The 11851-nt window shown below is 59.2% G+C and overlaps 1 protein-coding gene across 4 annotated transcripts in view; it reads right to left on the bottom strand.

Moving 5' to 3' along the window:
• Nucleotides 1-11851, bottom strand: part of FOXP4 (forkhead box P4) — a 53455-nt gene that overhangs the window by 28334 nt on the left and 13270 nt on the right. For all 4 annotated transcript variants that reach the window (XM_085310622.1, XM_085310623.1, XM_085310624.1 and 1 more), the window contains exon 2: nucleotides 5988-6189. In XM_085310622.1, the coding sequence (XP_085166748.1) occupies nucleotides 5988-6173 (186 nt within the window). In that variant the 5' untranslated portion in view covers nucleotides 6174-6189. The remainder of the gene's footprint in view (nucleotides 1-5987; nucleotides 6190-11851) is intronic.

Raw genomic sequence — 11851 nt, 5'->3', positions numbered from 1 at the left:
GGGTTGTGTCAAATTCATCACGCTCCTCGATGGCTCCCTTTGATCAGCAAATTATCCCATTAAAACAAAAAAAAAAGGCTGCAAGGGACGCTTACGTCCGGAGCCGAAGCCCTTTGGCTCTGTCCTGCCCAGCAGCGGCGGGTCTGGGGGCTCGGAGAGGACGGTAACTCCCCCTCTGCCCCCGGCCGCGTACGAGCGCGTTCGCTACCCGCCGGGGCACAGCCCAGAGCCCCCCGCCCTGGTAACTCCACGTCTGGAGTAGCTGCGTTGTAACCTGCTCTTCGCAGTAGGATTGCGCTCATTTAATTAACTTAGATCCCCCCCCCACCTTTCTTTTAACCACTAGAATTAAATCAGAAAAATATAGCCGAGGTTTCAGCAGYGTCCTGGTGCGTTTCGCAGTACTTCTCTAATTAGGCAGCGCGGCAGCGCGATACAGGGTCCGCGACAGAGGGAAAACACTCCATAAATACACTGACTTTTAAGCAAGTATTTCTRAAGACAACCAAAAAACTTAAAAGCACCTAGACAAGTTCTTAGCACGTTGGAGGAAAAGGCTCCCCGAAATTCAGCACTCCCCCCTCCCGCTCCCTCACCTGCCGCTCGCTAAGTACGCTCCTTGCTCGACTTCTGCACTTTTTTTTCGTTTGTTTTTGKTTTTTTGGCAGCTAGGCTGCAAAAACACCAGAGCACCAAGAAACGCTAAAAAGCATTTGGGGGGCAGCAAATAAAACACGCCTCGGGTGAGTGCCAGGTGTGGCCGAACACGAGGTCCAGAGGACAGGAAGGCCGAGCCGGGAGCAGCTCCCGGGCGGCCAAGGCTCCCCAGGGCGCCGGGCTCGCGGGCAAGGAGCCGGGCCAGGCTGCGCTGGCGACCCCGGACCCTCTGCGTTGGAGCCGGTGGCTCCTCAGCCGTCTTTCGGAGGAAAGCGGCTCATCGCCCAGCCAGGGCGTGCGGATCCCAGAGGGGAAACAGCCCGTTATCCGGGTTTCCACCCGACATACCTGGAGATTAATCCGTAAGCTCTTCCCCAAAAGGCTCTCATGTTCTTCCAGGCTGGATTCCACCTCCTCCGGCAGAGCCAAGCAGGCGAGCCAAGGAACGCATCCACCTGGCAGCAAGGTTCTCCTCTCGGGTGCGATGAGTTTGGCGGGCCTCGGCCCCAGCTCCCGGCAGCCCAGCCGGGGGGACCTCCCCGCCCGCCGGCGGCGCAGCGTGCCCGAGAAGAGCACCCCTCCCGGCGCCCCGGAGCTGACGCCTCCTCGCACGCGGCCGAGATGCTCCAGCGAGCCAAGAGGAGGGGACGCGCGCCGGGACCACACTTGCTTCGCAGAGAGACGGCGACTCCCCGAACGGCAGGTTAAGCAGCTTTTGGCTGCCTGCCCCAAGCAAATATCACAAAATTCATTTTCTCCCGGGGGGGGGGGGAAACGGGGCACATCAGGCCCAGGCGAGGGAGAAGCCCCGACGGCGGAGACAGCGGCTCGCACACACCAAACACAAGAGCGGAGCAGACGGAGACCGACTCGCACTTCAGCCCCGAAGYTAATCTCTCGCTTTTGGTCACTTTTCTTCCCTCCCCTAAAACTTGCCAGAACTGAACCTCCCAAGGCCTTGAATTACCTGGTCAAACCTGAAAGAAGTAGGTTAAAAAGTTCAAAGGTTTCTGGGCAAGGACAGAGACATCCGTGGGTCTTTCCAAAGGAGTCATGAGCCTCCCCCCAAAAAATGAAGCAACGCAATGGAAAAACGTGGCCAGGGTATTTTTAAAGTACCTTATTCTACAAGGTATTTTATTTTTGAAACAGCATGCTTTTTAATTATTACCAGCGATGCCCAGACGCTCCAGCAGCCGAAGCCAAAAGCATCCCCGCAGCTCCGTGCCGTGCCAGGGAACGCGGCCGCCCGGGCAGCCCCAGCCGGGAACYGCTGCCCAAAAATAGCCGAGGGAATTTCCACCTGGATGGGAGCAAAGCTTTGRGGGGGGGGTTAGCCTCCAGTGAGTTAAAGCAAAGCAAAGCAAAGCAAAAAAATCATAAAAAATTATATGAAACCAAGAATTTTGTAGGGAAGGAGGCAGACAGCAGCTCTAAAGAGATTTTCTATCGTCTGCTTTCCCTCCACTCCTTTTGCCCAAAAAAGCCGTTTCTGGTGGTGGAGTTGGGAAGGGAGAAAAAGTTAACCAAAAGAAAAAGTTTTTTACACTAGCCTCATAAAAATGACATCGTCGCATTCCAGAATTAGAGCTATTAAAACAACACACACGCTCGCAGATATTTTTAGATGGATATTAACCGTAAATGATGCCATATTGAAAAGCACTTCCACCCAGCCCAGGCCGGCTTAACCAGAACCAAATGGCTCCACCGAGATCAAAATTAACAAAAATGACACAATTCTTTGCAAGTAAAAAGAAAAGGAAAGCTCCTGAACTACATAATAAAGACAAGGGCTGGCTGGGAAGCAAAATTAAACCAAGCGGGACACAGGGAGGAGGAAAAAAAAAAAAAAAAAAAAGAGAGAGCTCTTTTACAACTTTACAACTAACTCTGTGCCTCATTCCCTCTCGGCCCCAGCCGGTCTCCCTTTCGCTGCACACACTCGAATGCTGCTGGACTTTATTCCTCCACCTTCGCCTCTTCAAGCCTCATGGGCGAGGGGTTAAACCCATTTCCACTAATGAAGAACACAAGGAACAAGCTCCCTCCTCCCCGGGAAAACAGAATAAAAGGGGGGAAAAAAAAAAAAAACTCTCCTGCATTCGCGCTCAGTGAAATATGAAATATAAATCACGGAACCTAATAGAGAGATGAGTTTCACTTAAGTGCTCTGGTCGCATTTTTATCTTAAATACCCTAATAATAGCGTATTACACAATATATTTGAAATGCAATCACATGTTTCATGGAATGGCATCTTTCCTACCATAGGGAAGTGCCCTTCCTCCCCCATCCACACCCTTCTTCAAATAGAGAAAAAGTCGGATTTGCTCCTCCCTTAAAAGCCTTATTTTTGTTTAATAACTGAACATTTATTTTACATGTGTCTGCAATACGTTGCAAGTTTTTTTTTTTTTTGGATAATAATAATAAAAAAAAAACGCAGCGCGACGTTAGAGCGCCTGGTTGGATGGGTTTTCCAGATGGCTCCTTTTCTACAGGATTGCAATTTGGAARGAGCTACCGTACGAGCCTCCGGGCTCGGAGACGGGGCGAAGGCAGCGGCTAGGGCGAGAAGCACCCYGAGGAGCAAGGTCTGCCCAAGAGGCACGACACGGGAGCCCCGGCAAGGCTGCGGATTTGGGGCTATTCCCTTGGGAATCAGGGCTGCCGCGATCCCCAGGCCTCCGGTGCCCGCTCAGACTGCTGCCGGCCGGCATTACTGCYGGGATGGGTTCGGGTTTTGGGGMGGGAAGGAAAAAAAAACCCAAATCCAGGGGAAATCATGCCATACTGAGCCGAACGCAGGCTTTGCTCACGCTGCCCCGGGGGCGTCCCGCTCCAAGCCCCCCTGCCTGCGCGCCGCATCTCCCCAAACCTCGGCGCCGGGGACCTCCGTCCTCGCCCCCCGGGAGGGTGCCAAGAGCAGCGGTGCCGGCGGTGCCGGCCCGGCACGCGGAGGGACCTTCGGGCTTCGTCCCGCAGGCAAAGCCCGCGCTCCCGGGAGGCTTTAAAACCCCGGCTCCGGGATAAAGCTTTGGAGTTTGGGGAGGGAGAGGAGCAACGCGGGGCTTGCGCCCTTTCCAAAGCGTGCGGGTGGGGGAAAGAAAAAAAAAAACAAAAAAAAAAAACCGGAGAGACCCAATTCACGGGGAACCGGGTGCCCCGGTGCAGCGGGGAGCTGCAGAGCCSCAGCGGGGCAGGAGCGAGGCGCGGGGACCAGCCCCCCACCCCGCGCGTTCAAAGCTCATTAACGCGCRAAGGCGGCAGCCCCCCTCCGGAGCCTCCTTGCAGGATGCCAGGGAACGGCGCCGGAGGTCTCCCGGCGTTCCCACAGCAACCGCGGTGGGGGATCCCGGCCGCTAGGCAACCCTCCGGTGCCCCCGGGCGACCTCTCCCCTCCGGCAACCCCGGCACAATGTGCAGCGCGCGCTATTCAAGCCCGGAGCCGGGCCCCACCACTGAAATCCAGGGATTTAACCCCAGCGTCGGCCGGGCAAGGCGGAGAGGAGCCGGGTCCCCGAGCGGGCAAGGAAACGGTTTCCTGCTCGAGCTCCCATCCTGGATGTCCGCRCCCAGGCTGGGCTGCCAGAAGTCTCCCGTCCTCAGGAGCGAGCTCTCCGCGTCCCTGGAGATGCGTTTTCACCCGAGAAACCCCCGCAGCCCGACACCGCGGGACACCACCACCGAGCAGCGCCGGAGCGAGCCCGACTCCCGCGCCCAGCCTCATGGCGCGAGACCTTCCCCGCGACCTGCCGTCCGTCCACCTTGCAGGCGGAAACCCGGCCCAGCGGCGGGAGCCACAGGGCACTTTGAGGTGTTTTGGTCCAAACCTACCAAGGGAGTTTAGCTCCCACAAACGCCCATTGAACACAGGCACCTACGGGCCTGGGAAGACCTTGGCCACTAATGGTCACACTCGCCCCTGGAAGCCACCAGTGGCTCTTCAACTTGGACTTCTGCAGGGAGATCTAGCGGTGGCTTTACAGCCCCGGGCTTCCTAGCATTTCTTGGGATTTTGTGCTGTTAAATAGAAAAAAAGGGAGCAACAGCCAACATCTGAGGAGCAGCAGCAAGAGTCGGGACAGGAGAACTGTCAGACAGGAGCAGCCCGACGGTGCAGGAACCTGCCTGCAGGGTGAAGGCTGGATGCTTCTYGGGATGGTGTAAAGCCTCCATAAAGCACCTAATTGCGCAAAACTCTCTAGATGGGGACATTTATTCTTGACCCCAGCTGGTGCTCAGCCTGTTCCCCGAAGCATGAAGATTGATAGTCCTTGAGATGATGCTTTTTTCTTTCCTTTTTTTCCCTTTCCTCCCCAAGGTACTATCATTGCAGATGTCATTTGCTTTTGGAAGTTTACCAAACCCTCTGCCTTAATAATTCTGTGCGCCAGCGAGTTTCCTAGAGTAATTACACAGGGAGTCAAGAAGAAGAAATAAGAAAGGGTGGAATTAAACCTCGTCCCTGCATCTGGGGAGCAGGAGGCGGCGGCGGCTGGCCCTGCCCTACCGGGCTCCTCTTGCCCGGGCCTCCCCGCGCCGCGGGAGCGCTCGGGGCCGCTCCGCTCGCCGCAAAGCGCCGACTTCTCGGTGACGAGAGCCCCGCTTCCGCGCCAGCGGCACGCGCCGAGGAAGCGCCGGGGCGTCCCGGCGCCCAGCCGCATCCCGCGGCCGAGCGGGACGCGGCGCGGCGGCGGCTCCTTCGGCAGGGGTGACTTGCAGAAGCATTACACGCATGATTACCCTCCAGATCAGGGGAACGGGGGCTTAACTGCGTGCGAAACGGCTGTTATTCAGGTAATGGATTTACAGCACTCACTACTAAAGTATCAGACACAGCAATTTTTTACAGCTTTCACGCTGGAATTTATGGCTCGGGGAGGCGATCTCCATCCGAGGCAGGGATCATTGCCTTATTTAGTATCCGAGGAGGAAAATTTATGTTTTCTCCAAAGTTTGTTTTGAAAGGTAACCTGCAGGCACGYGTGCACAGCCACACGCGAGCACGGCCAGGGCCCCGGGCGGGCGCCAGCACGCGTGTGCACACGTACGCACGTGCGCAGGGACRGGCGTGCAAGCGCAGAGCGGGCCCGCGCGCGTGGCTCCTCCGCGCATCGAGGCGCAGCGCGAGGGAGACCGACTCCGTTCACCCGTCCGGAGGACCGAAGGCGGGTTCAGCCGAAAGGACTGCTCCTGGTTCGACCGCCGGCGGGTCTTCCGAGCCCTCTCGGCTGCAAACCCGGCCGCTCGGAGGCCCGGTCCYGGGCTGCCTCGTGCCGAGCAAGGGGAGGAGGGTGAAGGGAGGAAGCCGGYGTCTCTCCTACCTGCTGCTGCTGGAAGTGCAGGAGCTCCACGGGGCTCATCTCGCCGTTGGGCTCGCCGCTCGCCGCTCCTTCTCGTCCGCCGCCCCCGCCGCCGCCGCCGCCATCGGGCTGGTTCGCGAGGCTGCTGACCCCGTTTTGGCTGGAGGGAGTGGACCGTATCGTCTCCGAGGCGGATTCAACCATCATGACTCGCTAGCGGGACCTGCGGCAGCGAGGGGAAGGAGAGAGCCGAAGCTGAGACGAGCGCGGCGGCCCCTCCGCTCGCCCTGCCCGCGTCCCCCTCCGGAGCCCGGCAGCGGCTCCCGCACGAGGAGATGCCGGGACGGGATCTCGAACCTGCTGCTGCACGAGGCTTTAGCTACGCCCGCTGTGCTCCCCAAAACGGGCTCCGCGACCCGCCGCGGGAGGCTGCAGCAAGCGCGGGCAGCGGGACCAGCATCCTGGACGCACCCGCAGCTTGTGGCAAATGCGGCACCGGGGCAAAGTAAAYGCGGGAAATTACCATCTTTTTCAGCTCTTTCCTGGACTGAGGAAAGAGGGAAAAACAAACAGAAATTGTGGATTTTTGCACAGAACTAGAAAGTCCAAAATCCTTCCCCCGAGAAGCCTGAGACAGCAAAGTGGACGAGTTTTCAGACGACGGAGAGCGAACCACGTGGAGCCCGCGCTACACATTTCACTTGAAAATGTCAACAAAGTTGACGCGTTTCCACAAAGCGTTTCAACTTCCGGCAGATCAGCCTCTTCCAGCAGGAAAACACATCCCGCCTGGAAGTTCCTCATCGCTCCTAATAAACAGACCGGGACCACGTAGCCGGGATGCGAAAYGGCAAGCGAGCGCCAGCGCCTGGCTCGGAGAGTCACCAGCATGACGACGGGGAGCAGAGCTCGCAGCAGCAGAGCACGGCGGCTCTTGGGGAACAGCAGCTGGAAAACTCTGCCCTCCTCCCGGGCGTCCGCTGCTCGGACAGCCGCTGCCCCCGGAGGGACCGGCCCGGGAGCATCGCCGACCCCACGGCGCAGGCAGCGAGCGCTGCGACGYGCGTTGCGCTTTCTCCCGCGCTTTAGCTTTGCACGAGTCCACTGCAAAGTTTTGYACTCGCTGGCTTCGTTTTTATCCAGTGACAAGCACCGCTGGTCCCTCTCRGGCGAGAGCACAACGCTTTGCCGAGGGTCCCGGCGCCGGGAAGCGAAGGCAGCACCTTTAGGCGTGCAAACAGGCCACGGGCTGGGAAACGCGGCCGTGCTGCAGCACCACCGAACTCCGCACGAGAGCCGGGAGGGCTGGAGCGACCGGTTTCAAAGAGATGGGACGGAACATCCTTCCTCAGTTGGGTTTTATCAGGGGGCAACTTGCTAGCTGCAAAAGCGAGGGTCGCGGTCCGCAGCCCCAACTCCGCAKCCGCGGGCGCTCCTGGCCGCCGGAGGGATAACCGGGAACGGAGCTTACGCCGGGTTTCGTTTCCTCCAGCGGACCCGAGGCAAAGCTCTTCCGCCTCCTCTCCGTGCCGCTGGCCACGAACGCCGCGATACCGCGGGATTTCGGGCCGAGACGCGCTGTTTTCACCCGCGGGAGCGCCCGGCCGCGAAGGGAGCGGGGAGGCCGCGGAGGGGCTGAAGTGGGAAGAGCATTCGCCCACCGCCGATCAGAGCCCGTCAGCAAGTTTGGAACCGGAGAGGAGAAAAAGACAGAGGGACGGCGAGAAGAAATACTGCTTCTTCCCCTTTCTTCTCTCCCCCCCCCCCAAAAAAAAAAAGATAGAAAGACAAACCGCGAACAACATAATTGCTGAAATGTGGCGTGTAATAATAGCTATTCAGAAGCTGATCATTCATATTAAACAGGGTGAAGCAAGCTTCTCATTTGCATGTTTGAGATTATATGCATTTCAAAAGTCATTTCCGCAGGGTATATGACTGACATTAATTCCCATGTGGAGCTGCTGGCTCCCTCCTGCAGTCCTCACACTATCAAAAACACACCCGGGCGCGCGCGCRCGCACGCACACAGTGACACGCTGGTGGCTACAGGAGAATTCAAGGTTAAAAGGATTACTGCGTTTTATTTTTACTTAAAATGCAGAAGTCGCGAGCGGGGGTGCCGGGGCAGCGGGGCGCGATCGGCGCGGGCCGCGCGGGGAGCGGAGCAGCCTTCCGAGAAGGGATCACAGATTACCAGAAAAGGAAGCGCGTGTTTGCCTACAGCTGCCGCATTAGAAACAACAACAACAAAAAAAAAAAGAAAGCCAAAAGAGAGAGAAACGGGAGGCAAAGTGGCCCCGGCTCCGCGCAGAGCCACCCGCCGCCGGCTCCGCCACGCGCCCCGCAGCACCGCCCCGCGCGGCCCCAAACCCTCGCCCCCGCTTCGCCCTCGAAAACACGATCTGCTGCCCCTCGGCGGCGTCAGACGAGAGGCTTTTAGAAAAACGCAGAGTTTTTAGTTGCTTTTCTCGTTTTCCGTCGGAAATCGCGGCAGGCGGCCCCGCGTATCCACCACGCGAGCGGCCCCGCGGGGTCTGTCTGCATCCACGGGTCACAAGGTATCACCACGGCCAAAAACTCAGCAGGATTCAAAAGGGGATTTGACTTTTATACGGAGAACAAGAATATCCAGAGTTACAACAGGAAGTATTAAAAAAAAAGGMAAAAAAAAAAAAAAGAAAAAAAAAGTTTTGGAAAGGATATAAACTTTCCTGGCTTCGGGGCATAAATTGAAGGCTAACTATTGGGAATTAGGAGGAAATCTCTTCTTGTAGACGAGCTGTAACCGTTGGTTTTCTTTACCTTCCCCCAAAAAGCATCGGAGCCTGGCCCCGGCCAGGGACAGGATGCTGGAGCAGCTGACCCGGCGCGCGGCTCCAGTTGGGTAATTCCTCCCGCCGGTGACAGCGGGCCAGTCCGGTTCGCTCTCCAAGTCTAGTAAATTTGACTTCCCGTTTTCAAACCCTAYGGGGATGCCGGCGCGTTCGGGCTCCCGCCGCTGCAAGGGAGGCAATAAAAGAACGTAATAATAATAATGAAAATATTTCCACGTGCATAAAAGTTTTATAAAACCTTGAAAGAAGAAGAAAAAAAAAGCAGCTCGCTAGCGTCTCCCACGTTACAGCGTCGACGTCAGTCGGGATCGAGCGCCCGTCGGGCCCGCGCCGAAGCCGCCCGCGGACGGGAGGGTCGCGAGGAGGCTGGCGGCCGGCTCTCCCCGCCGGCGCCGCACGCAACCCCGGGACCGGCGCAAAGCCCTGGTTTTGCCGAGAAGGGGAGGGCGCCGCTCCGACGGCGCCGAGCGCCCGCCTTGCTCCGTACCGTTTCTCCGAGGGCAGAACGCTCCTCGGCTCGRCCGCGCGGGACGGAGAATCGCCGAGCCGCGGACGGCGGGAGGAGACTCCCCCTGCCTTCAGCAGCACCGTACGGCAAGGAGAGCACGTTAATTACCGTTGCCTTTTAATTAACAACTGCTTAATCTGAGCGGTGACGTTTCCTCGGCATCCTCCGGCTCGCCGCTCACCCGCGAAGCGCCCGCGCCAGGCCAACTCCTCGGTCCGYTTTCGGCGGCGTTTCCCAACCTCCCGCCGCCCTCCGAGCGGGCGCGATACCAGCGCTTCCCAATTAACACCTCCGCGCTCCCTAATTAGCGCAATTAACGGGCTGATGGATGCGCGGCGCTTTCCCCAGGAGAGTGCAGGCGGCTCAGCTGGCCGCGCTGCACGCACCGGCGTCCGTCCCGGCGTCCGTCCCRGCGTCCGTCCCGGCGTCCGTCCCGGCGCGGCCATTCCGCCTTCCCGCGGCCCCGAGCAGAGGCTTTGCGTTACGGACGCTTTGCCTCTCCTGTTTTTTAAAATACCCCTACGCGGACGGCCCGCGGGGGCTCTGCGGCTTTGCTGCTGCCGGCAGCCGCGCAGCCCGGCGAACGGCGCGGGCAGGATGCGCGCGAGCCTGGGAACGGCGGTGCCGAAGCCGGTCGCCTCCGGAGGATCCGACGCGGAGATGAACCAGGCCTGGGTGCYGCGCTCGCCTCCTCCCCGTGCCGGCAGCGTCGGCCTGCATCCCGCTGCCCCTTGCCTCAGTTTCCCCAGGTGCAATAGGAAGCAGCCGGAAACCGCGGCCCAGAAGGGACAAGGATGAACAGCAGGACAAACGGGCAGCAGGCAGGATGCCCGGACGCGCTGCAGCAACCTACCCGAGCAAAACCAGCGGAGCAAATCCCGCGACGGCTGCGGAGAGGCGCCGACTGCCGTAAATCCAACGGAGCAAGCGGAGAACCCGAGGCCTTAAGCAGTCCTGCGCACGCACGAGGTTTGGGGAAGCTCAATCGCGGGCACCGGATCTGCTCCGAGCCGCGGAAAGTTGAGCAACCTGCCCGCCCCGGTCCGGCGCTGCAAAGCCTTTAGGAAGTGGTTTGCTAATCTTAAAAGGCTCCAGCTTGAAGAGGAGAAGCTGCAGCCGGGATTGCTCAGAGAGTGGCTTTTTACCCTTTAATTAACACACAAACACATGGAAATGTGGAAAGGGGATTAAAATAAAAGTCTGGGGGAGCTAAAACGAATTTAAAGCATTACAGTAAATTAGAAGAGATTTAAGGAACCAAGGATTGGCTAAGCCCAGGCACCACTTTAATGGGATCACACCTCCGGGCACTTTCATCTCCCACTTTCATCTTCCTCCCAGCTACTTCTTCGGGCCCTGCTCCTCCTCCTCCCCGGCGGGCAGACCTCTGCCACCTGCGGCTCCCGCGCCAGCCTCCCGCCGGACCGGAGCACTGGCCGGGAGCGACGTCCTGGGGACGAGCTCGGCGAGCCCTCGCGGGAACAACGGCACAGCGGYTCCCCCCCACCCCGAAAAGCCGGGTCGTCCCGTTTCGGCCGAGCCGGGCGCGCATCCGGACGGGCGGCCGCCGCGTCCCCCGGGAACGGCCGGTTCTCGCGCTCGGGTCCCGGGCGATGCCAGCCAGGTCCTGCCTCCCTCCGAATCGCGCCGGYGAGGCTTCGCTCTCCGGAGCTTGCTCCGGAGCAGCGGTGAGGATGCTCCGACCGCGGCAAACCCCATGGACGACCCTCCTCCGGGAGCCCACGGGACCTCCGCCAGCCCCCGAACCGGAGCAAGGGTGCTCTCGGAGGGGGGAAAAAAAAGAATTGCTAAATATTCGCCTGCTCCCTGCCCAGCCCCGAGGACAAACCCTTGCGGCACGGATGCCGCGGGGTGCCCGGAGCGGCGGCGGGATGCCCGGAGCGGCGGCCGCCGGGGCCGGTGCCAGGCGCGCGCCGGGCGCCTCCATCCTCCGCTTCCCTCCGCTGCGCTCTTGAAAAGATTAAAAAAAGAGCCCCACTCCATCTCATTAAGAAAGTAAACATGAGAGCCGTCTAAGTGTCTAATTAAGCTTCTAATTAGTCCCTGCTTGTTACTAATGCAAATTAGATTACGCCGCTTAACTACAGCATGTCCACAACACCCTTGTTAATTGCGGCCTTTTGAAATTAAATTACTCCCTAATTAGCATATCAAAGCCATTGATTCGGAGCCAGGAAAGATGAGGGCAGGAGGAAGGCGAACGCCAAGTTTTGTTAATCAGGGCCGTCTAATTAAATAGTGACGTGGGGCACGGGGCCCCCCGTGTCTCTCGGTGGGGCGGACAGACGGAYGSGGATGGACSGGGACGGCCGCAGCCGGGGGCTGCRCGTCGCCGCGGCCCCTTTCGGRTCCGGCACCCGCGCTCCTCCCTCGGCCACGGATCCGGAGCCAGGGAGGGATGGAGAAGCGCCGAGATGAGCAACGCTCGGGGCGAGGCAAGGTGCCCCACCATCCCCGCGCTGGTCCTCGGCAGCCTCCGATTTTTATCCTCCAAAATAGCCGCCTGCCTCCTTCTCTTG

Source organism: Rhea americana, unplaced genomic scaffold (genome assembly GCF_003343005.1).
Source record: "Rhea americana isolate MKP2758 unplaced genomic scaffold, rheAme1 scaffold_321, whole genome shotgun sequence".
In the NCBI taxonomy this organism is placed as follows: Eukaryota; Metazoa; Chordata; class Aves; order Rheiformes; family Rheidae; genus Rhea; species Rhea americana.
Note: the sequence above shows the minus strand (reverse complement) of the source record. Positions and strands in the feature narration are given on the sequence as shown.